The following is a 25,610-nucleotide window of genomic DNA, read 5'->3' as shown; positions in this document are numbered from 1 at the left end:
GGCATGGGAGGTCGGAGAGGGCTCGGTAGCTCGTTCTCTGGACCGGATGAAGTCGGAGAGGGCTCGATAACTCGTTCTCCGAAGTCCGAGAGGGCTCGGTAGCTCGTTCTCCGGACTAGGTCAGAGAGGGCTCGGTAGCTCGTTCTCTGGACCGGACGAAGTCGGAGAGGGCTCGGTAGCTCGTTCTCCGGACTAGGTCTGAGAGGGCTCAGTAGCTCGTTCTTTGGACCAGACAGAGTTGGAGAGGGCTCGGTAGCTCGTTCTCCGGACTAGGTCAGAGAGGGCTCGGTAGCTCGTTCTCTGGACCGGATGAGGAAGTCGGAGAGGGCTCGGTAGCTCGTTCTCCGGACTAGGTCAGAGAGGGCTTGGTAGCTCATTCTCTAGACCGGGAAGGCTTTAGGGTTTAGGGCTGGGAAGCTCTAAAACCTACATAGGCATTAGATCGGCATGTTGACCGATCCAGTGATACTTTGGTTTATCTGATCGGTCTGGTGACCGATCAGTAACCAAACAGAAGCTTACTGTGGGTTATCTGATCGGTCTGTAGACCGATCAGGAAGCGATGGACGATAGGAGGGGATCGGTTTGTGGACCGATCCACCTATAGTCTGATCGGTCCACAGACCGATCAGGCTTGTGGAACCAACTCTCTGTGAGAGTTAGAGATCGGTCTGGGGACCGATCAGCCTAGGGCCTGATTGGTCCACAGACCGATCAGATGTCTTGTGGACCGATCAGGGTGAAGCCTGATCGGTCTAGGTTTACCCGTTGAGTCACAACGGCTAGATTTCTGTGTCTTCTGTTTCTTCTTCACAGGTGCAGTTTATAAGCCTCTACAGTGAAGGTGGATAAGTGAACTTCTTCCTCCTCAAGACTGCGACCAGAGCTTTGCTGAGCTCTTCATTTTTCTGAAGCTTCATGTGAGGTTCCATCTGCTGGTTTTCTACCTGCTATTGTGAAGTTGTTGCTTCATCAACGGACTCCAGTCGACAACGAGAAGGCAAGAAAACCTGATAGGGTGTCTTTACATTCATATTGTCCATTGGTTCTTGCTCTATTCTTTGTACTCCAGTATTGCTGTTGCAAAAGGAATTGTGGTGAGGTTTCTCCACCCAGAAGGAGTTCTTATTAGCCGATTTTTCGGGGTCTCATCCACCGACGGATTGATAGGATTCGTCCACCTTACGGACAAGCTGAGGAGTAGGAGTATCATCTCCGAACCTCGTTATATCGTCGTGTTTGAGGTTTGATCTTCTCCATTTTCGTTTCTACTCTTTATTTCCGCTGCGCTAACTCAAATTGTAGGAAGAAACGAGAATTTGGGGTCGGCTATTCACACCCCCCCTCTCTAGCCGCTATCTGAAGATCCTAACATAAGGCATCTTTCATAGTATCAGATTAATCTTCGCTAACTCTGCTTGTGTCAGAGTAATATTGTCGATGTCTCCCATGAGTCTCGGTTCAAGTGAATAGAATTTTCATTGAATTCGCCAATTTGATCCTGCTCCAAGAAACTTGAGGACAACTTCGCTGGTGCGCTTGGTAAGAGAGTTGACGCAACTACAACGATGCGTAAATAAGTAACGGTGGAGAGGAAGAAGAAGACACGAGGAATAGACCTAGTATTTCAATCTCCGGATCTCCATTTTTATTATTATTGTCCTTTTATACATTTTTCTTGAACTTTTCACTTTTCTTCCCCATTTAATGAGGCTATATTTATTACAAGAGAGTTAATGAACTAATAATTGGTTCATTAATTACCAGGAATCTTCTTTTTTGTCTTCCTCTAACTTTTAATATAACCTCATTGATGAGATCCTTTTAACTAAATTAAACTTTCCCCTGACAGTTTATATTCCCCATGCATTTATGTGTCCATAATGAACATTTCATATGGGTGACACTAGGAATTTAATAATATAAGCAGCCCAAAGGTCTACTAAAATGTTCCTTCCGAGTGATAACTCAGCAGTGTACCTACATTGTGATGTTGTTCGCCAAAACCTATAAAGGGTATCCGAGCAATCTTTCGAAGGGTTGCCCGAGCATTGACTACGTTTGGCTAGAAAACTTGTGAAGGCGACTCAGACAAGCTTGCCTGTTCCTGATCGGCTTGGTCATCACCCGAGCGACACATCTTCCTTCACCGACCTTGACTTTGACTAATATCCCACTGGCTACGTTGACCCTTAGACACAGTGTGGCACCTTCTATGAACCCTCACATCATCCATGATTCATGTATCTTTTTTTCCATTAAATTAAGATGGCTTCGCAACTAAATTGAAGGTCATGTTGATAATTTGACATACAATGACATAATATTTATTGATCATCATTATTTGTTGTTAGGACACTCCAGGAACTAAGGGTGTGATTAATTCCGATCGCTTATTCGATGATGCTTTGCATCAAATATTTTGTAGCGAAGACTCACTAATGCTAATGCTGGGATTTTACTTGATATCCATATCCTTAAGGTGACTAATCCAAGGATTCACACATTACACACACTCCTTCTCGAAAACAATACAGAGATAAAGAAATCTCGTACAAGCTCACAACAAGAAAATATAATAAGGAAATAAATACACAATACAATAAATACCTTGTTTGATCAGTTGTCGTTGGAAAATGTAGCAACACTCTTCTTCTAAGGGCTCAAGAACTAGCAGAGAGTGTGCGAGAGAGATGAATTTGAAAAAATCCATGAAAACCTTTTTCTAGGGTTCTTCAATACCTCTCAATCGATTAGGCTTACTCTTAATCGATTGGGATTACTCTTAATCGATTGGCACATAGGAATTGCCCGCTCAATCTGCAGAATGACTCCTTTTTCGAAACTCTAATAGATTGGCAAGTCATTCCAATCGATTTAGAGAGTCTTAATCGATTATCAAATCGATTTCGTAACTCTCTATTCGCTCACAAAAATGCTTTAATTGTCTCAATCAATTTTTCCTTCTCATGACAAAACACTACATAATCGATTAGCACTGGTTGAATTAATTGGGACAATCAATTCAGCAATTGTTTTTGCGATTTCTCTCATAAAGCTCCCAATCGATTAAGCTCGACCCAATCGATTGTGACCCTTTCTGTGTTCTCACAAGAACCTCCTAATCGATTAGCTTAGGGTCAATCGATTGCCCAACCCCAACTTACTTAATCCAAGTCTAGGATTTCCTTGTCCAACATCAAGTTAACCATGACCTGTAGGGACTTTCCTTCAGCCAACCTTTGACCCACTTGGACTTTGCCAACTTTTCGTTTGTCTTTCAATCACCAAGTGCAGTCCTCCTTGACCCACTTGTATTTTTCTTTTGTCTAACCGTAGTTAGGACTTTTCTCTTACCAATGTGTGGTCTTCCCAAACCCATTTGGACTTTTCTTTGCTAACATACAGTCCTCCTTGACTCATTCAGACTTTTCTTGTGCCAACGCACAATCCTCCTTGATCCACTTAGATTTTTCGTTTGCTAACGTGTGATGCTTCTTGACCCACTTAGCTCCCGTCTCATATATCGTTAAATATTCAATCAACTTTGACATATTTAACCTCTTCTCATATATTATCTAACCCACTTAAATTTAATTAAACTAATTAATCTTAATCCAAGACGGCTGCACCAATAATCCTCCAATATTTGTGAATGGATAATATGGCTGTCGACCTCACATAAGGTTAGGAAAAAAAAACAAGTCAATAATAATAATAATAATAATAATAATAATAATAATAATAATAATAATAAATAATGAATTAGACTTATCAGAAAAAGTTTTTTAAAGTTGAAAATGACTCATAAACCATTGTCAAGATTTGAGAGTGTTAAGGGAAATTTTACTTCACTTTGTCCCAAATATGTATCTGAATTTTCAAATACATTTTAGGACACAATTTAGTAAAATATTTTATTAGAGATTCTAAAACTATTAAATTCAAAACAATTTAAAATAAATTAATGTAGATCTTTAATATTGTATTTTTTTCAATGCTATTATACGGATAACATTTCCTACCTATCGTCCTCGTTGTCCTCCAGTTCTCTACCTTCCATCTAACACCTACCTCACTTAATCCCTGTTTTGACGTTTTTGTATCAACTAATAAATCTTGACTTTTTCCACTAGTCAACAAAAAAGTAATTTCCATTAAATAATAAATAATAAATAATAAATAATAAATAATAAATAATAAATAATAAAAATAGTGATAATGATGATGATTATAATTACAATTTGCTCCTTCCATGATATAAATATCAATAGACACTTTTCCTAGCTAAGCGTTCATCTTCACTGCGACTCTTCTTCTTCTTCTTCATGGCGCCGGCGTTCGTCGAACGGGACCGGAACTGCGTCTGCGTCATGGACGCGTCGAGCCGCCTCGGTTACTCCCTCGTCAAGAGGCTTCTTCAGAGGGGCTACTCGGTTCACGCCGCCTCTTACAACCATGGTCGTCATGCGATTCCATCTTCGTCTGTTTTGCAGATTTGGTGGATTATCTTTGCCTAAATTTGGGGTGGTTTTGTGCAGGCGCGTGCGGTGGGAGCCTGAGAAAGCTGGCCGCCGGCGATGGCCTGCGGCTGAAGGTGCTGGCGGCCGACCCCTTTGACTACCAGAGCATCGTGGACGCCGTGAGGGGCTGCTCCGGCCTCTTCTACACCTTCGACCCGCCTCAGGGTCAAACCTACGACGTGAGTGCCCGTCGGATATCGATGGATTTAATTTGAGATTTGGGGGAATTAACTAATTGAGATCTGATCGTTAAAAATGGCCGATTCAGGAATTCACGGTGGAAGTGGAAGTCAGAGCCGCGCACAACGCGCTGGAAGCGTGCGCGCAGGCGGAGACCGTGGAGCGGGTGGTGTTCACGTCGTCGGTGACCGCCGTGGTGTGGGGCGGACGCCGCCGGTCGGCCGACGACGACGACGACGACGATCGCGTCGTCGACGAGAGAGACTGGAGCGAGCCCAATTTGTGCAAAAGGTTCAAGGTAATTAATTTCTTTTCAAATTCGTGTAAACTTGGAAGCGAATCAGTCGAAATATCGAGGAAGAGCTGGATTCATAATTGAGCGGGCGCTGCAGCTTTGGCATGCGCTGGCGAAGACGCTGGCGGAGAGGACGGCGTGGGCCCTGGCGATGGACCGCGGCGTCGACATGGTCGCCGTCAACGCCGGCCACCCCACGGACCCGGAGCTTGCCGTCGCCGACCTCCAGTACCTCGACGGCGCCCGACAGATGTACGACGACGGCGTCCTCGTGACGGTCGACGCGGACTACCTCGTCGACGCCCACGTCGCCGCCTACGAGTCCCCCGCCGCTTACGGCCGTTACCTCTGCTTCAGCAACGCCGTTTGCCGGGTACATGACGCCGTTAAGCTCGCCCAGGCGCTGTCCCCCAAATCGCCTTCCCCTCCTCCATCAAGGTAATCGATTATTGAATAAACTAAAATAAAATAAATAATAATAATAATTATTATTATTATTTGAATAATTAATTTACAGTGACGGATTGAGGGCGATACGGACGAGGATCCAGAACAAGAAGCTGAGCAAATTGATGGTGGAATTCGACGCGACGAGGACCGAGGTGGAAGCGTAGCGCGCCACGTGCTACATGAAGATGTAGAGCCGTTGATTATTTAGATTTGTGGAAAATATGGAATTCTATAAATGTATAATTTATGCAGTGAGTTTAATCATTTAAGAAAGATTATGAATAAGTTCATGCCGTCAAATTTGTTCTTAGTCTTTTGGGGAGGAACCGTGTCATCGTCCTTATCCAAATCGAGGCGCTGCTTTTCCGGCGTTCGATTTTGATCGCTTTCCTCGTCGCCTAGCTGCTCGAATTCGTGGTTGGTCCGTTTTCTCCGTCGTGATCCGATCCGAGTCGACTTCGTCGTTTCTCACCAGGAGCTGGCGGCCGCCTCCTGATGAAGGATGTGAGCGACCGCTTCCAGCTTCGCGTTGGATGGAGAGCGGCGCGGAATCCATAAAGGTAGAAGAAACCTCCGCTCGCTTCGTCCTTCTTCGTGCTTGATTTTAGCGTTGTTATTAGTGCCGGACAAATCGACCCCAATTGCTTTTGATCCAATTAGGGATTTGGGTGACTTCGATTCTCGGTCTTTGCCGGCCCCTTTCTGGATTAGGGATTTTGGCTGCAGTGGATGATCATTGAACCTTCCATCGTATTCAGTTAACTTGTAGTTAGCTTTTTAGATTACCTTGTTGCTTGTTATCCCCTTCACGTTTAACTTCACACATGTTTAAATGAATTGCTGTTGCATGGATTTGTAATCATTCCATGAATCAATTTTTGTCTCAAGTCCATTGATTAGTGATCTTAATTGCGCTTTCTTCCATTCAATTTGTTGCCCCTTTAAGTTAGAAGGACTTGATGTCTTACTCTTTCCTCTGCAACAATCTTTCTTTTTTTCTGAAAGTTGTAATTAGCAAGAGAATATTGAAACAAATACATAAATTTCACAACCAATATTTGAAAGAATCATAGAAGCTTGTTGAAGTAATTGTAGTTAATTCTTAGCATCAGTTGGAGAGGGGTCATAGAGATCAATATCAAACCTACTGTTTTATATATGCTAGCTTAATTTTAAACAAACTTTGTTTGTCACCTCAAAATGAATGTTTTTAAACAGTAGTTGATCCGATATTTTGACTATCATCACATCTCTTTCAAGTTCTAACAACATATTGAGCAAATTTCCAAATGTTTGTTTAGATCAGTATCAAAAGTAAATGAAGTGACCAAATCATTAAGCTACAAAGTAAACACAAGTTATATCCTCAATTATTAAACAGAATTAAGCTAGTATTGCTTTTATTTGCAGTTCATATGCAACTCAACAAGATGAGTTTTGAAATATTAGAAGTCTGGGTTTTTTTTTTTGATGGAAATTCAATTGATTCATTGTTGTTTATCATTTGAGGGAGTATGAAGAAACAATAATATCCATAGAGCTTATCAAATTATATTTGACGGTTTCTTAGCTTTAGATATATAACTAGCTTTGTGTGGTTGCAAAATTCTTCTTTAATTTGTAAGTGTATTTTTCTCTCAGGATTACTATAAAGTTTTGGAGGTTGACTATGACGCAAATGAGGAGGTTATAAGATTCAACTACCGAAGACTTGCACTAGTAAGCATTACCTAAAAGCTTCCTGTGTCATTTCATTCGCGAGAATCATCACCCATTTAGGTACTACACACTGATAACTTAACTCATTTCATTCCGTATCAGAGATGGCACCCCGACAAGCACAAGGGGAATAGTGATGCCACTGCAAAGTTTCAGGAGATTAATGAAGCCTACCAAGGTAATACTTAAAATTGCATCCATTTTTTAGTACATTACTCTTTGATCATGTCAGATAAAATGGTATCAAATGAGACTCATTCTATCAAACGGTGATTGTGTAAAACAAAAACTAGGATAATAATCTTGATTATTTGGATCTTTGCAGTGCTCGGTGATGCAGATAAGCGGCATGAATATGACATATCGGGTAGTTACGAAATCGATAAGTACACTCTACAGGTAATATTCACTCCATATGTTTGCACAGAGTTTTACTCAGCAACATGTATCAACTTTCCTGGTTCTTTTCCTTGATCCAGGAATATCTTACAAGATTCAAGGGAATGATATTGACATGCAATGGCCTCGGTATTGGCCGCCCTTCATGGTAATAACGCATTTGTCACTCTATTCGTCTTAAGTAAAGCCAAGTCGCATAATCCCATCATAATGTTCCGAAAATGATGCTAGTCGTCAATAATATTATTATTATTATTTTTTCAAAAATATTTGTTTGTTTTACTGCATACATAAATAGCTGTATGAGTGTTATGGCTCTCAGGTCACAGAAGCTAACGGAGACTGAAGCATTGGATCAGTAATATCGGCATTCTTTTGTTTTCCCCAGTTTTTGATCGGGAAAGGCACTCGTCGATAACTTTGTGATATGAAACTCGTCGTATAACAACCATGGCCAAGACGATTACTAACATATCGAAAATAGAAGGTATTATAATTGTTTCAAGGATACTAAAAGGTGATGCTCCATGTTTTTACCAATTTATTTTATGGTAATTGCTTTGATGACCCTCGTTCTTAACATAGACCTTTATATGTTTGGTTGAATCGAAGTGAATGATTAGCCAAAAGATTGAAATCCTCTCTATCTCTAAACATATACTTATGAAAGAAGTATGTAGCTTGAGAAGTGCTTTTCCCACTCCTCTGACACTCTCCCTCCGGATCCCACTTATTTTTTTACCCTTATATCCCTTCCAATTCTCCTCCACATTTTATTTTGTTTTGTTTTGTTTTATTGATTTTTGTTTTTTAATCAGTTTTTTTTATCAATTTTATTCTTTTCAATATTTTTTTATTATATATTTATAATCTTTTATTTAATTTTTTAGTGGTTGATTTTTTGCATTCTCTGACCCACTCCCTTTCCAACCCCTGGTATTATTTATCTTTATATTATTTTTTTATTCTATTTTTTTTATTTTTTTATTAAGTATTTTCTTAGTAAGAATGTTATGCTGTTTTTTATATTTGTATTATAAGATCGGATCCTCTGTTCCTAATTTTCTATTCTCATATTTCACTCGTCATCTCCAGCCCATTATCGGCGACTTTCGGTCGTCGTCCCGACTAGAATTATATTCGAAGGGAAAGGTGAACTCAGGAGGGTTGTCATCGATCGACATCGGAATTCGGTCGAATCTGAGAAGAGATTCAAATCGGTGGTGAAGAAAAGTCTGTTCAGATTCGGTCGGATTTCGATGTTGATCACGGCGATGATGACCTCACTGCGTTCATCTTCTCCTAGGATATATTTTAATCGGGACGGCGATCGGAGGCCATCGACGATGGGTGGGGCGACGAATGGGACACGGGGATATGTGATATTGGGACAGAAGATTCGATCTCTTATAAATTTTTATTTTTTTCCATAGTAGATTTTAAAGGTTATTTGTAAAAAATTTAAAAGTAAAATATGGATAAAAAATAAAAACATTGATGAAAAAATAATAAATAAAATTTATTAAAAAAATAAAACTAAATAAGTAAATGAAATTTAAAAAAAAAATAAAACTAAAGAAGTAAATAAAATTGAGAAAATAAAATAATTTGTTATTTAAAAAAGAAGATAAAAAGATCATTTAACAGGAGAGAGAGAGGGGCCGCGCTGTGGGGTGGGAAAACAATTATCATGTAGCTTTTGGATAAAATTTTAAATTTAAAGGAATACATAAATTTTTTTAAAAAATACTGATAATAATTTTATATTTAAAAAAATTCAAATATATGTTGTGTGGGTATTTTATATAATGGTAATTTATGAAAAGGCACACTTAATTTTTTAATAATACCTATAAGTACTTTACAGGTGTGGACTGGCGCAATTGGCGGGACTAACCGTAATTGCTATTAACAACCAAGTCGATCTTGGTTAGGTCAATTGCCATCTTACGATTGCGAAATTGCAACTACCCTACTAATTTCAAAATCATAGGGGGTCGCAAAATCACGACTAAGCTCCATCGCGGCCTCTAACCATGATTTCACACTCAAAGGCTCCAACCTACATCAATTGTCTTGGCTGCCCGGCACGATCGCCGTCACAATTCAACTAGTCACGGCTAAGCCTATCTTAGCCTTTGAGAGCGATTTCACGATCAGAGGTTGGATGGATGGCTAGTCAAGTAGTCATTGCATATGCCAATTAAAGCCGTTGTTAGTTTATATTTTTCAAAGGAGAAAAGTATTTCAGGAAATAAATAAAACCTTTTGAAAGTTGAGTGCGTTTTAGGTATTATAAAAAATTGAATAGTCCGTTGGTAAATTGGTAAATACCGAAGGGCATATTGAAAAATCGAAGAAACTTCAGGGCGTGGATTGAAATTTTCCAATAATTCATTTATTAACCAGAATCTTTTTGTATCTCCCACGATCGGAGCACCGTTGCTTTCCTCCTAGTCCCATTGGGAATTTGGAATTCGTTACGGACGCCTCTTCCTTCTCTCGTCGCCAGCGCCGCCCTCGCTCGCCGACTATGTTCTCCAAGATTTTTCATCCATGCCGAGGCGGCTCGCAGATCTCCTCCTCCTCTACTTCGTCCTCCTCCGTGCTCAAGAAGGTTCGTCTTTCTCGGCATCTTTCTTTCCTTGGTCAAATTAGGGTACATCAGTTGTTCTTCCTCTAGGGTTCCGTTGTTCTCAGTTCTTGGTGGTGTATTTGGCGCGGTCGGCTCGATCTGGATATTGGCACCATTGTAGTCTAAAAAAACAAGAAATTTCATCCCTTTTCGCACTGCCACGGAGTATGGGTTCTGTGGGAAGGAGAATTTGACGCAGTATTACTGGTCAAGTTTGTTTATTTTGGAATGGAAAAATGAAGAGTAGGTTTGGGCCTTCGCATTCTTAAGATTATATCGAGCCAAATTTAATGTGACCTAATACATAACGAATCTCGTATTTACCATTGGAGTGTTTTGCTCAATCCAAGTCCCTGTAGAAATATTTCATGTCGAAGGCTATCAAAATTGAGTGTTTTTTTTAGAACAGTGAACATTTGGTCTGGCTGCCTGGTCTTAACTGGGATTTTCTCATTTTTTTTCAGAAGTCCTTCTACAAAGGGGAGGAGAAGAGATCAGACCTTTGCTGCTTCTCTATGTTGTTTTATGGAATCGTTTAGGACTAGGCTTTGAAGGGAAAAAATTGTCAATGGCAGCCCCATGCCTGTATGAAAATGATTGAAGATTGCTTAATGCGTAGATAGCCATCATTAGAAATGTCTAAACCACTGACCTAGACTTTGTCTAAAAAATGTGAACAAAATCGTGACCTATAGTAATAGAAAACCACCTTCGAGCAAGGAAATAATTATATGTTCTAAACTTCTACTTGCTATGTTGACGAGGCTGTTTTTGTTTCGAACTCTAATGCTGTGTTTGCTTGAAAACGAGAAAATAGAAGAGAAATGGAAATTTTAACTAAAGAGAAAAAGAAAGAAAATAATTGTATATTTCATTTATCTTGATAGAGGAAAAAGATGGATTAAATTCCTTCCTTTTTCTATTTCGTTTCAAGTAAAGTAAAGAAATTAGTAGTTTTTTTTTCATAGCATTTCTTCTTTTTGTTGTTTCTATCCAAGTAAACTAAACACAAAATTTAGGTCATTTTAGAAAATAAATCCTCACATTTCTTGGTCAATTATGAAATATACCCTTTACAATCATATACGAACCATAAAAATGATTTAGTAACTTTGAAAATGCCTTTTTCTTTTTTTATTGATGCCTAGAGAAAAATCTTCAGACCAGTAAGAGATGGAGTTATCCTGGTATATATCATAATCTAGAAATGCTCGAGTGAGAGAAGGGCAGGAGGGAAAACAGATGTCAATTGCTGACTGTAACATATCTGTTATGGGCGGTCAACTTTATTTTTCTCCCGCATCTGTTGGTTGTTTCTGTGACCACTTGTTGGATCAATTGCTGCATCGCAGACCATATTGCCGTCTTTAAATCTCTTAATTGTTGATAAACTTGAATTATATTCTTTTACTGAATTTAGATACTTCATCCAGCTCGATTGTTTCTTGGAACCAAGATTTCTATATATGTTAATATGCTTATGAATACATATATGAGTTTTACCCAGCAACTATGTGTGGTTTCCTTCCATTTCAGACTATGGAAATGCTTCAGGAAAAGGAGCTTGCTCTGCAAAAGAAGATTTCTCTAGAGATTGACAGAGCAAAGCAATTTTCCAGGGCAAACAATAGACAAGGTTGGTTGATATTAATCATCTTGGTTATGATAGAGAATATAGTATTCCTTATCCAAGTTCATTCTGATACAAAAACATGGTTGGAAACTCGCAACATTATCTTATCAAGGTCTAAAAAATTCTTGGGATCTCAATGTCTAACAGTGTGTTGCAAATACTAGATGATCAAGATAATATTGGATGGACATGGCATCCCTCAAAATGATTGAGCTTGCATTCTCGTGAAAATAAAAAATCTGTGTGTATGTTTGCATGTGCATGCGCACACCATGTAGCATTAATTCGTACATCTTCGTTATTTTTTGTTGGACAAATCAAGATCACTTGTGAATTCATATGTAGTACGAAAAAGGACAATATTTACCCAAGGAACTATTACTGCAAAACTTGCTCTTATATTTCTTCTGACCCATTAAACATTTAGCTATTGTGAAGCGCGATACTTAACTCGGATTTCCTTCTTGCTAGTTCCTATTAACTACTGGTGATTGTATTTTTTGCATTGTGCAATAGGACACAGTTTGAGAATGATTTAATCTTCTTTTTCCCCAAACAGCTGCAATGGAGTGCTTGAAGAGGAAAAGGTATTACGAAGGCAAAATGGAGCAGCTTGAACTTTTCCATTCACGCATTCGCAACCAGGTAGGAGATGCATCAGTCTGCTGATTTTCAAGTTATCGCTGTGAAAATTTAAACAATTTAATCAAAAGTTTTGGTCTATCTTATTCTTGAAGGAGCAAAAGCTAGAAAGATGCCTTACGAGGTAGCAAAGCTTGGGAGACCACAAACACTCATCGGAAGAGCTGTTCATGGAAACTGAGACCGACTTGTTACTTCTACCATTTCGTAGATATCGTAACTATGCAGAGTGTTGATATTTGACCTTGTGCTCTGCCCTGCAAGTGTTGGCTTCGTCAACTTGTTCTTAGCAAACACACCATGAAACGCCAATATCCGCGTTTGAGTTTTGGAACTGTGTAATTCTTGGAGTTAATGCAATTATTTTTTATGATCGTCTTTGTTATTATTCTTGTTGGGAGAATTAGTTTCGTTACCACTATAATTACAATGACAGATCTGTGTTTAAATGGGTTAAAAGAGTTCATGGGAGTTTAAGAATCTGAAAACAAACTATTTATTTGATCATCAACTGAAACATAAGCTTGTCTATAGTCTGACCTGTGTAATCCAAATCTAAGGCTCACAAAATTAAGTGAGTCATCTTTTGCCAACCTAATTTACTTCTAGAGAAATATAATTCGTTTGAAATAAACAGGTTTAACTTTCATTTTATCATGAATATTGAGATTGACAACATACATTATTTGGTTGATGCGATTCTTCTTATTATTTAATCTTCTAGTCTGAGTGCATTTAGTTACATTATTATTCCACCATATTGAAGGTTAATCTTCATTTAGGACTTTACACTTGTCTAGGATGTTTTTTTTTAAAATAATTAAATGTACAATTTTAAAACTAAAAAGAGACGCAAATTAGATTTTTAATTTATTTATTTTTAATACATGTCATAATTTTTTTTTGAAAATTATGAGTTACTATTATTTTCCTTAGGTTGATGCTTGTTTTTCCCCCTTCAAATTTTATATAATTTTAACTCATAAATCTAATATCAGAAAAACAAAATCTAAATATCTAATAAAAAAAAGAATAAATGTAAGTTGGAGTAGGGGTGTAAACGAGTCAAGCTGTTTAACGTGGTGATAAGGGAGAGCCCACCCATCATAGGTCAGTTACCACAGTGTCGGTCAAAGTTAAGGCGGTCAACGTCATAGTTTACGAAAAGAGCCTCGGTCAAAGGTCGTCTGGTTATCTCGGTCAGTAAAGGAGTGGGCCGGTCGGACAAATGTCCATTATGGGTCAATCGGCAAGAAAATGAGCTGCTCGGACCGCCCGTCTAGCGCAAGCAATGATAGTACACAGGAGGAGACAAGGAAACAAAAGAGAACACTCCGTCTATCATTAAATATGAAGAAGCCAAGACAAAGAAGAACACTCCATCTATCATTAATGCACGGAAGTCAAGACAAAGAAACCTTCCTCTGACAATTAATACCATTAAATAAGAGCAGATGAATGATCACAAAGAAAGGTATAAAAGTGTACGCCAGGTATAAGGAAAGACAAGATATTCATACTTCTTGATTACTCATTCTCTCTTCCTGATTACTCATTCTCTCTTCCTGATTCTGACTTGAGCGTCGGAGGGCCAATGACAGAAACCCCTTCCCTGGTTTGGTTTTGTTTTGTAGGATCGAGGTCTTCATCCCGTCAGTAGTCACCCCATCCCCAGCTTTCCAGCTTCCCTCATTCGGACAGGATTATTTTGGCGTCGTCTGTGGGAACGTGGCTTGTATCCGAATAAGAAGATGGAAGACGCTGGACAACTCACAACAATGACACAGATGCAAGAGGATTTCTATGCACTAATACAAGCTTGAGTGACGAAGATATTGAAGCAACAGCAACAGGCGTTGGCCGATTGGCCAACGCATGAGCATGCTGCCTCTGCAACAAATCGACAAGCTAAAAGAGAAAGAGAAGATCGAGCGAATCAACTTTCCGCTCGTGAGCAAAATAGGAGATCGATCGACTCCTATGGGGATGCCTGTAATGTGTCAATCCCCTTCAACTGAGCACTATCATGGGCTCCCCCAGAAGAAAGAGGCCGAGCGGATAGAGACCGGAGATCTTCTTTGGATGAGGCGCCCGTGCAGGATGCACGAAAGGGAAAAGCATCGAGGGAAGATGACTCACCCGAGTGGGTCAATCAACAATTTTTGGAGGGTAACCTAAATAATCCTCTGCTGAAGCATTATACTCCGCTGGCGATCGAAGAGTACAATGAAGCAACCGATTTCAACGACTATTTGGCCAAGTTTGATAACGCGGCCACCCTTCACTAGTATACGGACCGGGTGAAATGCCGAGTCTTTCTTATCACTTTATCTGGATCGATGCAACGATGGTTCAAACGGTTGCTGAACAGCTCAATCCACAGCTTTAAGGACTTTCGAGCGACATTCCTACATCACTTTGCTAGTAGTCTCTGCCACTAGAAGACGAGCGTGAATCTATTCTCGCTGAAGCAAGGGGCCTGAGAGGCCCTATATCCAGCGCTTCAATCAGGTGGAGATGGGCATTCCAGCAGTCTCCTCAGATGTGTTGGTGAACACCTTCACCCAAGGGCTCACCGAGGGAGAGTTCTTCCGATCGCTCATACGGCGATCACCGAAGGACTTTGGTTATCTCCAAAAGAAGACCAATGAATACATTAATATGGAAGAATCTTAGGCGGCAAGGAAGAAGGAGATGGCCACCAAGCCCACAGGAGCATCCGAGTGGCGTCAACCAAGCAATCATCAACCACCTAAAGGGCCTCGGTCAGGAGCCACTCCACACTAGGAGACTCGGCCACATGCCGTACAACATGTGGCAGCCACTCATCCAAGAAGCAAGAGGTGGGCAACGATGTTTTGCACCTTCAACCAGTCGACAACGCACAACACCATGGGCTACTACGACCTAGCAGCTAGCAAGTCGGTTCCGCGTGGATATTGCCGAAGATTGCCACTTCCAGATCGGCGTCACTGAAGCTGATCTGTAGAACGAAGGAATTCGGAAAGGACGACTGGGCCACGCCACCACCAACCACAAAGGGGCTAAATCCCTACCCGAGCCTCCTCCGAATGGACCAGACCATCCGTAAGGGAAGAAGAGAATTGAAGTAATGTCGCTCGGGGGAGATAGGAATGATCGTCGGCGGGTTGACCAACGGGGATTCTAACCGAGCAAGGAAGTTGCATGTGCGGCGGCTCGAGATCCACGTCGTTGGTTGCAGCAAGGAGAAAGCTGAAGGACCCGAGATCAGCTTTGGGCCTAAGGATTTGGAGGTCCCCAACGATGATGCATTAATCATCCGAGCGATAATTGCCAATTATACAATCCATCGAACTTTTATTGATATAGGGAGCTCGGTGAATATTATATACAGGAAGACATTCGATCAATTGCAAATTGATCGGAGTGACTTGCTGCCAATGTCGACTCCGCTCTATGGCTTCACAGACAACGAAGTGTTGTCGATCAGCTAGATCAAGTTGGCCATCTCACTTGGAGAAGAACCCCTGAAGCGGACAAGGACCACATATTTCATAGTGGTAGATGCGCCCTCGGCCTACAACGTCATTTTAGGTCGATCGCCACTCAATGAGTTCCGAGCGGTGGTGTCTACCTATTGCCAGAACAAATTCCCGGTAGACGGTAAAGTAGGAGAAGTCAAAGGAGATCAGTTGGTCGCTCGACGTTATTACGTCGAGATGGTCAGAATGGAAACATGAGTCGCTTGGAAGACACCTCGCTTGGAAGTGAATGCCATCATTGAGAAGCCCCCCACGCTGGTCTACGAAGAGAAAGAAGAAGTTTAGATCCACCCTAACCGCCCGAAAGTAACTACCTTCATCGCTGTCGATCTAGAGGACAAGAAAAATGAAAACTAGTTGCCTGCCTGAGACAAAATCATGATGTGTTCGTTTGGACGACACATGAGCTGTTCGGCATCTCGCCAAGTGTGGCTTAGCATGAACTACACGTCCGATCAGACGCGCAACTAGTAAAACAAAAGAAAAGGAACTTCAGTACAGAACAAAACTTGCCCATCCGAGTGGAGATAGATAAATATATTGCTGGAAGCTAGCCACATACAGGAGGTACAATTTCCTAGCTGGCTTACTAACATCATACTGGTCCCCAAGCCGGACAACAAATGGAGGGTCTGTATGGACTTCCAGACCTGAATAAAGCATGCCCGAAAGATTTCTATCTGCTGCCCTGGATAAACCAGATGGTGGACTCTACGGTAAGCTGCAAGCTGATCTGCATGCTCGACGCATATCAAGGTTATCACTAAGTGTCGCTCGTCTGAGAAGATCAAGAAAAGGTCATCTTTATCATGACCGATGGAACACTCTGCTACAACGTCATGCCGTTCAGACTAAAGAACGTCGGCGCCACCTACCAGAAGCTCATGAACAAGGTGTTCTCGCGGCAGATCGGTCGAATCATAGAGGTATATGTTGACGACATATTAATAAAATCTCCAAGACTTGTTGATCTTTGCACATATATCAAGGAGACCTGCCAAACTATGAGGGCTTACAGAATAAAGCTAAACCCGAACAAGTACATGTTCAGCGCCAAGAGCGGTCAATTCCTGGGATACATCGTCATTGAGCGAGGGATCGAGGTAAATATGAGCAAGGTCAAGGCTCTGCAAGATATGTCATCGCCACGCAACTTGAAGGAAGCCCAACGGTTGATCGGGCGTATTACCGCTCTGTTTAGATTCATATCCAAATCATCTGATCGGAGCCTACCATTCTTCAAGGTGCTATGTTGGGTGACAAAATTCCAGTGGGATACGGAGTGCGACCGGGCGTTTGAAGAGCTCAAAGATTATCTCAACTTCTTGCCTATATTAGCTAAGCCGAACACAGGAGAGCCGCTCTAGATCTATCTGCCATCCACCGAAAATATGATCGGCTCGACATTAGTTAAGAAGAATGGGCAAGAGAAACAGTTCGTGTATTTTTTAAGTCATATATTGAAAGACGCTAAATCCCCCTACATTGGTCTGGAAAAATTAGCTTACGTTTTAGTACTATCCGCTCGGAGACTCCGCCCATACCTCCTCTCCCATCCAATTGTCATGATGACCAACAGTATCTTGGGAAGAGTCTTCCTCAACCCTAAAGCATCTGGTCGGCTGATAAAGTGGACAACTGAACTAAGTGAGTTTGACATCTAATACCAACCTTGAACGACAATAAAAGCTTAGACCTTGGCCGATTTCATCATAGAAATCTAGAACGATGAGCTAGAAGCAACTTGGAGAATATATGTTGATGGCTCTGCCACCCGACAAGGCAACAGGGTCAACATCCTACTCATTTCCCCAAGGGAAGACCGAATGCAACTTTCAGTTCGGCTGGATTATAGCGCCACAAACAATGAGATTGAGTATGAAGCCTTGATAGCCGGCTTGCAAGCAGCGACGCATGTCAGAGCCACAAAGGTCCTCATTCACTCGGACACCCAGTTGGCCGCCCAACAGTTATCAGGGGCGTTCGAGATTAGCAACCCCCGACTCAAGTTATATGCAGAAGCCTTCGAGAAGCTAAAGACAAATTTTCACTAAGTCACTGTTGGTGTAGCAAGGCCGGCAAGGGGGAGGGGTGAATTGCCTGTAAATAAAGAATACCCTCCTTAAGACTTTTCAACTCAAAGATTAATAGCAACAATAAAATGTAAAACAGTAGTAATAAAAGAGAGACGAGAAGTTTAACTTGGTTACAACCCAGGGGGTTGTTAATCCAAGGAAGTCGAACAGTTTCACTAGAATGTCTCCTTCACTGTAGGCAGAGAAGCCTTTTTTACACACTAAGAACACTCAGAAGTTGCTAGGAACTTAATACAGAGTTGATTGATTTATTCCTAGCTCCAGGAGCCTTTATATAGCTCATGGAAATTCTATCTCGGGTCTTGGATGCGCCTTCAAGATAATTGAGGGCGCCTCCAATGGATTTGACCGGATAAAACCTTATCTGCTTTGCAAACAATCATCTTGACTGGGTCTGAGGCGCCTCCAATGCCTTTGAGGCACCTCGGACAAGGTTGAGGCACCTTCAAGGTAATGGAGGCGCCTTCAAGGTAATGTAGGCGCCTCCAAGACTGCAATCAGCGCAGGCACCTTCAGCACTTCGTTGAAGGCGCCTCCAGCTAGCTTTTTCAGCTCCTTTTGACTCCTTTTCTTCTTCCGAAGCTCCGATTGCTTGAGTGATTATGGCCAACCGAAATAGGGCTCACCCGAACCTAATTTCTGGCCTTCTTCTCGAGCAGACTTTCGTCCCGGCTTCTCGTCCCTCGAACACCGCGCACAACCTTCTCGTCCACCAATGTACTCTTCCGCAGCTCTTTCATCTTTCGGACGCACCGAGCACGTCGGCTCCCTTCCCGTGACGTCCTTCTCGCTAGCTGCGTCTTCCGCTCGACTTCCTACGCTCCTAAGCTCCTACACACTTAGACACAGGGATCAAATAATAAGCAGGACCTAACCTAACTTGGTTGATCACATCAAAACAACCACGGGGCCCAACAATCTCCCCCTTTTTGATGTGCATCAACCCAAGTTCAAGTTAGGGAAAAAATAGATAAATAGTAATTTATAGAAGTTACTAAACTAACAGTTTAACCATAAAGATTGCAATAATAGAATTTGCAATACTAAATTTTTTTAAAATTTTAACTCTTCCTAACTTGTTCCTTCCTAACTTGTTCCTATTTCTCCCCCTTTGATCACAGCAAAAAAAATGAGGGTCATAACTAACAAGTAGAAGTTTTCTAAAGAAAAGTTCAAGTTTTCTATAAAAAAATTCTAACTTAGGCAAACATAAATATTTTTGAAAATTTTCTAAGTAGATAATTTTCTAAGTTAAACTTAGGTAAAATAATTTTCTAAGTTAAACTTTATGTAAGATAATTTTCAAAAAGAAATTTAAGCAAAAATTCCTAATTTCAGAAGCAATTTTACCTTAGGAAAGTTTAGAATTTTTTCTAAGTAAAAAATTTTATGCATGAAATATTTTTCTAAGTATAAAAATATTTTTGAAAAATTGTTTAAAAATGTTTGAATTTTTTTTTAAAGAATTATTTAATTCTAATTTTAATGCTTTACCAGAAAGTTAATTAAATATTTTATTTCAATATTTTGGCTTCTAGGTCGTGGCGAGGCACTAGGCCTTCTTGGTTATTGGAGCAACAACCACTTCCTTAGACAAAGCTTCATAAAGAAATTTTAACGTTTAATTTTCTCACTGAAAACTTTTAACTCATTATTCTCCTTTTCTAATTTAACTAAGTCTTTAGTGAGAACTTTTATGAATTGAAAGGACTGCTTGGGAGTCAGATTACATATCTCACTTACCTCTATATCTGATACTCCCCATTTATCGTAGCTTTCTTCTTCTAATGATCCTCCCCCTTCATTTATGCTCATCTCCAAACTAGTTTCTTCGAAAAGATGGTTTGTCATTAGTGATAATCTTGAGAAGGCTTTGACTTCTGATTCCGAGGATGATGATTCATCCCATGTAGCCTTCAGACTTTTGTGCTTCAAGGACATCGACTTTTGAAACTTCTCCTTGTCCCTTTTCTTCAGTCTTAGGCAGTCATCCTTGATGTGTCCTTCCTCGTTGCAGTTGTAGCAACGAACCATCCTTTTGCTACGTTGATGCCTTTTTTACTGCGATCTAAATTTATTAGTTTTAATAAATTTATTCAATTTTCTTACTAATAGAGCCACTTCAGACTCGTCGATCGACGCTTCAAAGTCGGGATCATCCTTTTCAGCTTATAGGGCAATATTGAGATTTGGCTTTGCTTGACTTGGCTCTGAATTCGAGACTCGTGAAGTTCGAGACTCTGAATTCAGCCTGTGTTGGAATTTTGTTAAATAAGATAGCCTTAGGACGATTCTGGAATTTGAAAAGACTATCTTCTACTTGACGAAGGACAAAAAATTGATGAAATAGGCGGGGGGAAGGAGGAAAATCAAGTAGTTGAGAAACGATGACGAAACCAGACAGTATGGAGAAAGATTGAGGGATAAGTTGGTTCAAGGGCACGTTGAAATACTGACTTACGGCAATAAAGAAAGGATGAAGGGGGAGGCGAAAACCAGAAATCACTTGTTCCCAAAAAATAACAACGCTCCCCGGTGGAGGAATGTGAGGACGATTTGTCGAAGAAGGAAGGACCAGATAGGAAGGGAACCCAAAGTTCACACCCATTACATAGGCTTCCGAATCAATGGCACTGGAAGAACAGTTAGCGAACCACTTAGGTGGAGAAGAAGAAGAATAGGCCATAATGAGCAAGAAATCGAGGAAGGGAGCAAAATCTTAATGGAACAGAGAGGGAAAAAGCGTGGCGGAGGAAGAAGACGAAATGATGAACCCCTTTTCTTTTCGTTTCTAAAACCCTCGGCGTTGCTACCGAGAAGGGGATAGATATCCAAACGATAAAGGGATAAACAAACACCGGGTCAATTAGCTGTTGAGTAGAATATCGAGTATGCAAGAAGGAATACCCTTACCCATATGATCATGGCAAATACGTTCCCCAAGTACCAAAGTTCAAGCTTGATAGATCCCAAGGTAAATTATGATTAATCTTTAAAGCTCAGCGAGATTGTGGCCCCAGGATGTATGACAGGAAAAATAAAGTAAATGAAGGCTCTCGCTTGGTCACCCCATAACGAGTAAAAAAGGTGGGCATAGCATTCACCTGAGCAGCCCGGGTTAACAGGCTCACCTTGTCATCTTATGCCGAGCGAAAAGTGAATAGCCTCAAACAGCTCTGCCCATCCTTCATACCTAGAAAATGTTCAAAAGGGAATATAACTCATTCCTCGCAACATATATTTGGGAGGGATGAGGTCAACCTATCGAGTCAAGTCAGCCGGGAGGTTGATTCACACCTATATGGGTATGCAACCACTCAAGTAGTTTTTTGCCAAGGCATACACAAAAAGGGTAAGAAAGCATCCAAAAATTGTGGTCAATTAGGCCATAACAAGTCCAAAATAATAGGTCATACAAAACTCGTCAATTAAGAGAAAGTTGGTGAAATGTTAAGGCTACAACACAGCAGAGGCTACAAAAGCCGGGGAAAGAAATCCAGGGGGATGATTCCTCACTATTCTCCTTATATCAGGAAAGTTAGAAGGAGGGTCAACTACCAATAACTTCAGTTCTTTCAGTTGTTCCACCCCCTATTTTGTCACGAATCTGATAGAATTTATGAAAAAGTTGGTGATTGGGGTAATGAAATCGGAGGATTGAAGATAAGCCTTTCTGCGCTCCTCAAAACAGGCGTCTTCATTGGCTTTGTAGTTTGCTAGTTCTTCTTGAGCAGACTTAAGGGCAGTTTCTTTGAGGTTCAGAGCAGATAATTGACTAGCCAATTCTGTGGCATATGCATCCTGCACTGATTGTAATTGAGAAGACAGGTGAGCAATCTCCAATGTCCGTTCTTCTATTTTGGAGGATAGATCAATACCCCGAGCATTGGCTGATTGAAGCTATGATTGAAGACTTTCCAGGTCGATTTTGTATTTGGTGTGACTGCTCGATCTCTGTCCTAAGCAACTCGATGGTTTCCTCCAATTGGGAGGACAGACTCTCTAGCTTCTCATCCACCTGATCAGGAGATAACTCAGAAATTCATTTTTTCAGAGCTTCATTCTTTTGAATCAGAGTGTGCATCAGATGGGACATACTCAAATTATATATCCAGCGTTGCACAATACCGAGCATTACAGAGATGTGGGGTAAAAATAAAATTACGAAGGAAAATAGAGGCACCTTCGTCTCCTCCAGGGAAAAATTATCAGCCACTTCAGAACGCCCAAGGCTTTCGATCATGTGGCGTACTTCCTCCCTAGTTGTAGTAAGAGACCCTCCCAAGAGTATGGGTTGAGTATCAGCAATAGAGGAAGTAGAGGACAAAGAAGTTTGAAGCAAAGGAGGATAGTAAATGATATAAGGCACGTTGTGAGGAGGCAGATGCATATGATCGAGAAAGGTCATAAAGAAGGGGGGTGAAGAACTACCACTAGGATTATATGGAGTGGTAGATGCAGAAGGAGCAAAGGAAGGATAAAGAGCTGAGAGAGGAAGATCAGGAGAAGAAGGAACAACGTCTGAAGTAGGAAAATCCACATGAGCAGATTTCTACTTCGGGGATGGAGCAAGAGTCAGTTTACATTTTTTTTTTAACAGGGATCGCCTCAGGGGATTGCTCCACAGCCGGTAAAGGGATAGGCTCATCCGTGGAAGGAGGATCGACGGAAGCTCCTTCCAAAGCCACATCTTGGGAACCAGAAACGTCGTCCGTGCCAGTAGGACCTGTTGACGAAGACTGCTGACCCAAGGCAGTAAGAAGTTCTTGCTCCTTAGCAGCAATCAGCTCCTTCGATAGACACAATTGATCATCAATTGCAGCAGCGTACAGAGAGTCCACTACAGAAAAGGAAAAGTGTCTTAGTTAGTAAAAAAGGGGATTGAAATAGATGAATAGGGGCTTAGCAAGGGAACCATGAAGCTCTATCTTAACAGGATTTAACTTGAAGAGATAGAGGAGGTCATCACGAATCCACTTGTGAATGAATAAGCGAAAGCCCGATAGCTTGTCGGAGTAAGTAGCAAAGGAGGGGTGTCTATGTAATTCCTTTACGTTAGGGCGAGCGGGTAAAGATGATTTCCACAAAGAAGACCAAGGGATAGGTCCTGGAAGTTCTACAAAGAAGAAACGGGATTTCCATCCCATGATGGAAGAGGACATCTCCTCAAAGAAGGTCATTTTAGGCCTTGATTGAAAAAAGAAGACACCAAGATCGGATTTCTTGATATATGAAAACGGGAAGAAATTTTGAGGGGTTGGAGGGATGTCGTGAATACGAAAAAGCATGTACAAACCACAGAGATAACGAAAAGTGTTGAGGGTGAATTACTGTAATGGAATGTCGAAATACTGGCTAACTTCTATCAAAAAAGGGGGAATAGGAAAACACAGACCCTCCACTAGTTGGTCTCTGAAGAAGGCAACACAATTCTTAGGAGGAAAGTGTGGATGGGCATTAGCATCAGGAATGACAATACGATGGGTCTTGGGGATCTCATACAAAGAACGAAGAGCAGACCTATCTGATTTGTGAAAGACAGATCGAATCTGAATATACCAAGCCGAAAAGGACTCTTCAGCCATAGAGCAATACAAGGAAAATGACTTACTGAGATTCAGAGAAGGAGGAGCAACGCAGAGAGACAGGAAAGGGAGGGAGACCAGTTGAGAATACAAAAAACCCAGATAGCACTGTCAGCAAAAAGCGTAGGGAAGAAGACGAAGAAGTGAAGGGTTTAGGGTTTTTTGAAAGTATTAAGAGATAAGAACTGTCGTTGGATGTGAAAAGTGTTCATCAAAGGGGTCGTGGATATCATGCAGAAAAGACGCGACGGGGTGATACTGTCGGAACGTGCGGCTTATTACGACAAGAAAGAGAAGTCAGCCTACACGTGTCAGGAAACCACAATTAAGCATTTATGTTAGGCGTAGCTGGCTAAATCATACTCGTATCAGCGCTGTCATGTACCATTGAAGGGCCAATCAGTGAGCAGAAGGTATCGAAAAGGCATTTAAATTCCTAGGTGTAATAAATGAAGGGGATTACTACTCAGTTACAATATGGAAAAGAATCAAAATACCTGGATAATTCTTAGGCCCACCAGATTTCTTGAACCGGACAGATATCAAAGGATCATTTAGTTTGATACAAGAAAATTACCCCTTTTCTCATTCTAGGTATAACCAAGCACATCACATTGCACGTCCATCTCAAACATCAAGCTTTAGCATTATCAACGATAATTTTACAAACATAGTTATGAGACCATCATAAGTATATCAACCCCACTTGAGTTGTTCACGACCAAGCAAGGGGAGAGGGAATATTTTGCCTGGTACTGACCGTCTATAGATGTCATAGTGAAGGATGATGAAGAGGAGAATGACAACTTGGCTATATAGGAGAAAGTTGTCCTATTCTCCAGACGATCTGGGCGGCTTATCCCCTCTAATATGTGACTGAAGGGTCCACCTTCAGTCTAAGTTGATCTAACTCAGCTTGTAGAATATCCACCCTAGCTTGAAGTCGATCTAACTCTTGTTGTTGTTGCGATATTAGCAAATTATCTGCATGAATCTTCTTGGTTAACACAACTATCTCCAAAGCATGATGAGCCTTCAAATCATTTAACTTTTTAGTCTTATGTTCTAGATCCCGGTGAACTTTGTCCCTTGAAGAAGTCTCGGAATGAACTTGAGACAGGGGCGCCAACGGTAACATCTCTAGTTCCCGGTGCGGGGAACGATACTGGTCTAGAGCCTGGAACGCCTCATCCAAAGTTTTTCCTTTCTCCCGCAACAATTGATCCCAGAAGGAAGGATCTGAGGCCATAAGTTTCTATAAGCCTATAGAAGAAAATGAAGCCAAGAGAAAGGAAGATGGGTGTGGAAGGAAGCAAGAGTGCAACTCTATTTAACATGCCAAAAGGGGTCACAGGATCACTATAAAAGAAGTCATGGGGTCACTGTAAAAGAAGTCACGGGATCATTGTAAAAGATGTCACAAGATCGCAGAAAAAGTTACTGCAAAGCTGTCATAGAAGGTAGTAGGAGGTCAGAAATAAACTTAGGTCTAGTTAGTTGGCTACACCTCCTTCAACTAAACTTGAAGGGGAGGCTAGTGATATGGGTTGTGATAGGAGGACCCCTTTTTTGAGAGGAGAAAGGGAGAAGCGGGGATAAGGGAGGCTAGAAAAGACAAGAGGAGAGGTTGTCCAGAAAAGTTTAGACTCAGCAAAGGTGGGTCGCTCCATGCATGGCAAACAGGGATAGGTTGGGTATGAAAGACCAACCGAGAATGTAAAATCGGCCGAGCAGATAGAGCCGACCAAGCGTGTAAGATTGGCCAAAAAAAAACCTATCCAGTAGATCTAGTCGGTCGGATATAAAGGATCGATCTGATGTAAAGAAAGTCTAACCTTAGGTGGTCCAGGACATAGCAGGGTCGCTCAAATACATGAGTTTAGTAAGCAAAGACCGGTTGAGCATGGGTGCTCACCCGGATACATATGA

At 41.1% G+C, this 25,610-nt stretch overlaps 3 protein-coding genes across 3 annotated transcripts; all 3 read left to right on the top strand.

Moving 5' to 3' along the window:
• Window positions 1-4,283: 4,283 nt before the first annotated feature.
• On the top strand, window positions 4,284-5,827 carry LOC121985001 (cinnamoyl-CoA reductase 1-like). Its single transcript, XM_042538230.1, has 5 exons — window positions 4,284-4,461; window positions 4,542-4,702; window positions 4,792-5,001; window positions 5,096-5,436; window positions 5,516-5,827. The coding sequence occupies exons 1-5, from the start codon at window positions 4,329-4,331 to the stop codon at window positions 5,610-5,612; spliced, it is 942 nt and encodes a 313-aa protein (XP_042394164.1). The 5' UTR covers window positions 4,284-4,328; the 3' UTR covers window positions 5,613-5,827.
• A 49-nt stretch (window positions 5,828-5,876) lies between these two features.
• LOC121985002 (chaperone protein DnaJ-like) lies at window positions 5,877-8,205 on the top strand. The gene is made up of 6 exons (XM_042538231.1): window positions 5,877-6,008; window positions 7,090-7,167; window positions 7,270-7,345; window positions 7,493-7,566; window positions 7,647-7,714; window positions 7,889-8,205. The coding sequence occupies exons 1-6, from the start codon at window positions 5,982-5,984 to the stop codon at window positions 7,926-7,928; spliced, it is 363 nt and encodes a 120-aa protein (XP_042394165.1). The 5' UTR covers window positions 5,877-5,981; the 3' UTR covers window positions 7,929-8,205.
• Window positions 8,206-9,538: 1,333 nt separating this feature from the next.
• Window positions 9,539-12,850, top strand: LOC121985003 (vacuolar protein sorting-associated protein 32 homolog 2-like). The gene is made up of 4 exons (XM_042538232.1): window positions 9,539-10,183; window positions 11,738-11,837; window positions 12,394-12,479; window positions 12,572-12,850. The coding sequence occupies exons 1-4, from the start codon at window positions 10,100-10,102 to the stop codon at window positions 12,602-12,604; spliced, it is 303 nt and encodes a 100-aa protein (XP_042394166.1). The 5' UTR covers window positions 9,539-10,099; the 3' UTR covers window positions 12,605-12,850.
• The last annotated feature ends 12,760 nt before the right edge of the window (window positions 12,851-25,610 follow it).

The sequence above is a fragment of the Zingiber officinale genome, chromosome 5B, assembly GCF_018446385.1.
Source record: "Zingiber officinale cultivar Zhangliang chromosome 5B, Zo_v1.1, whole genome shotgun sequence".
NCBI lineage: Eukaryota > Viridiplantae > Streptophyta > Magnoliopsida > Zingiberales > Zingiberaceae > Zingiber > Zingiber officinale.
Note: the sequence above shows the minus strand (reverse complement) of the source record. Positions and strands in the feature narration are given on the sequence as shown.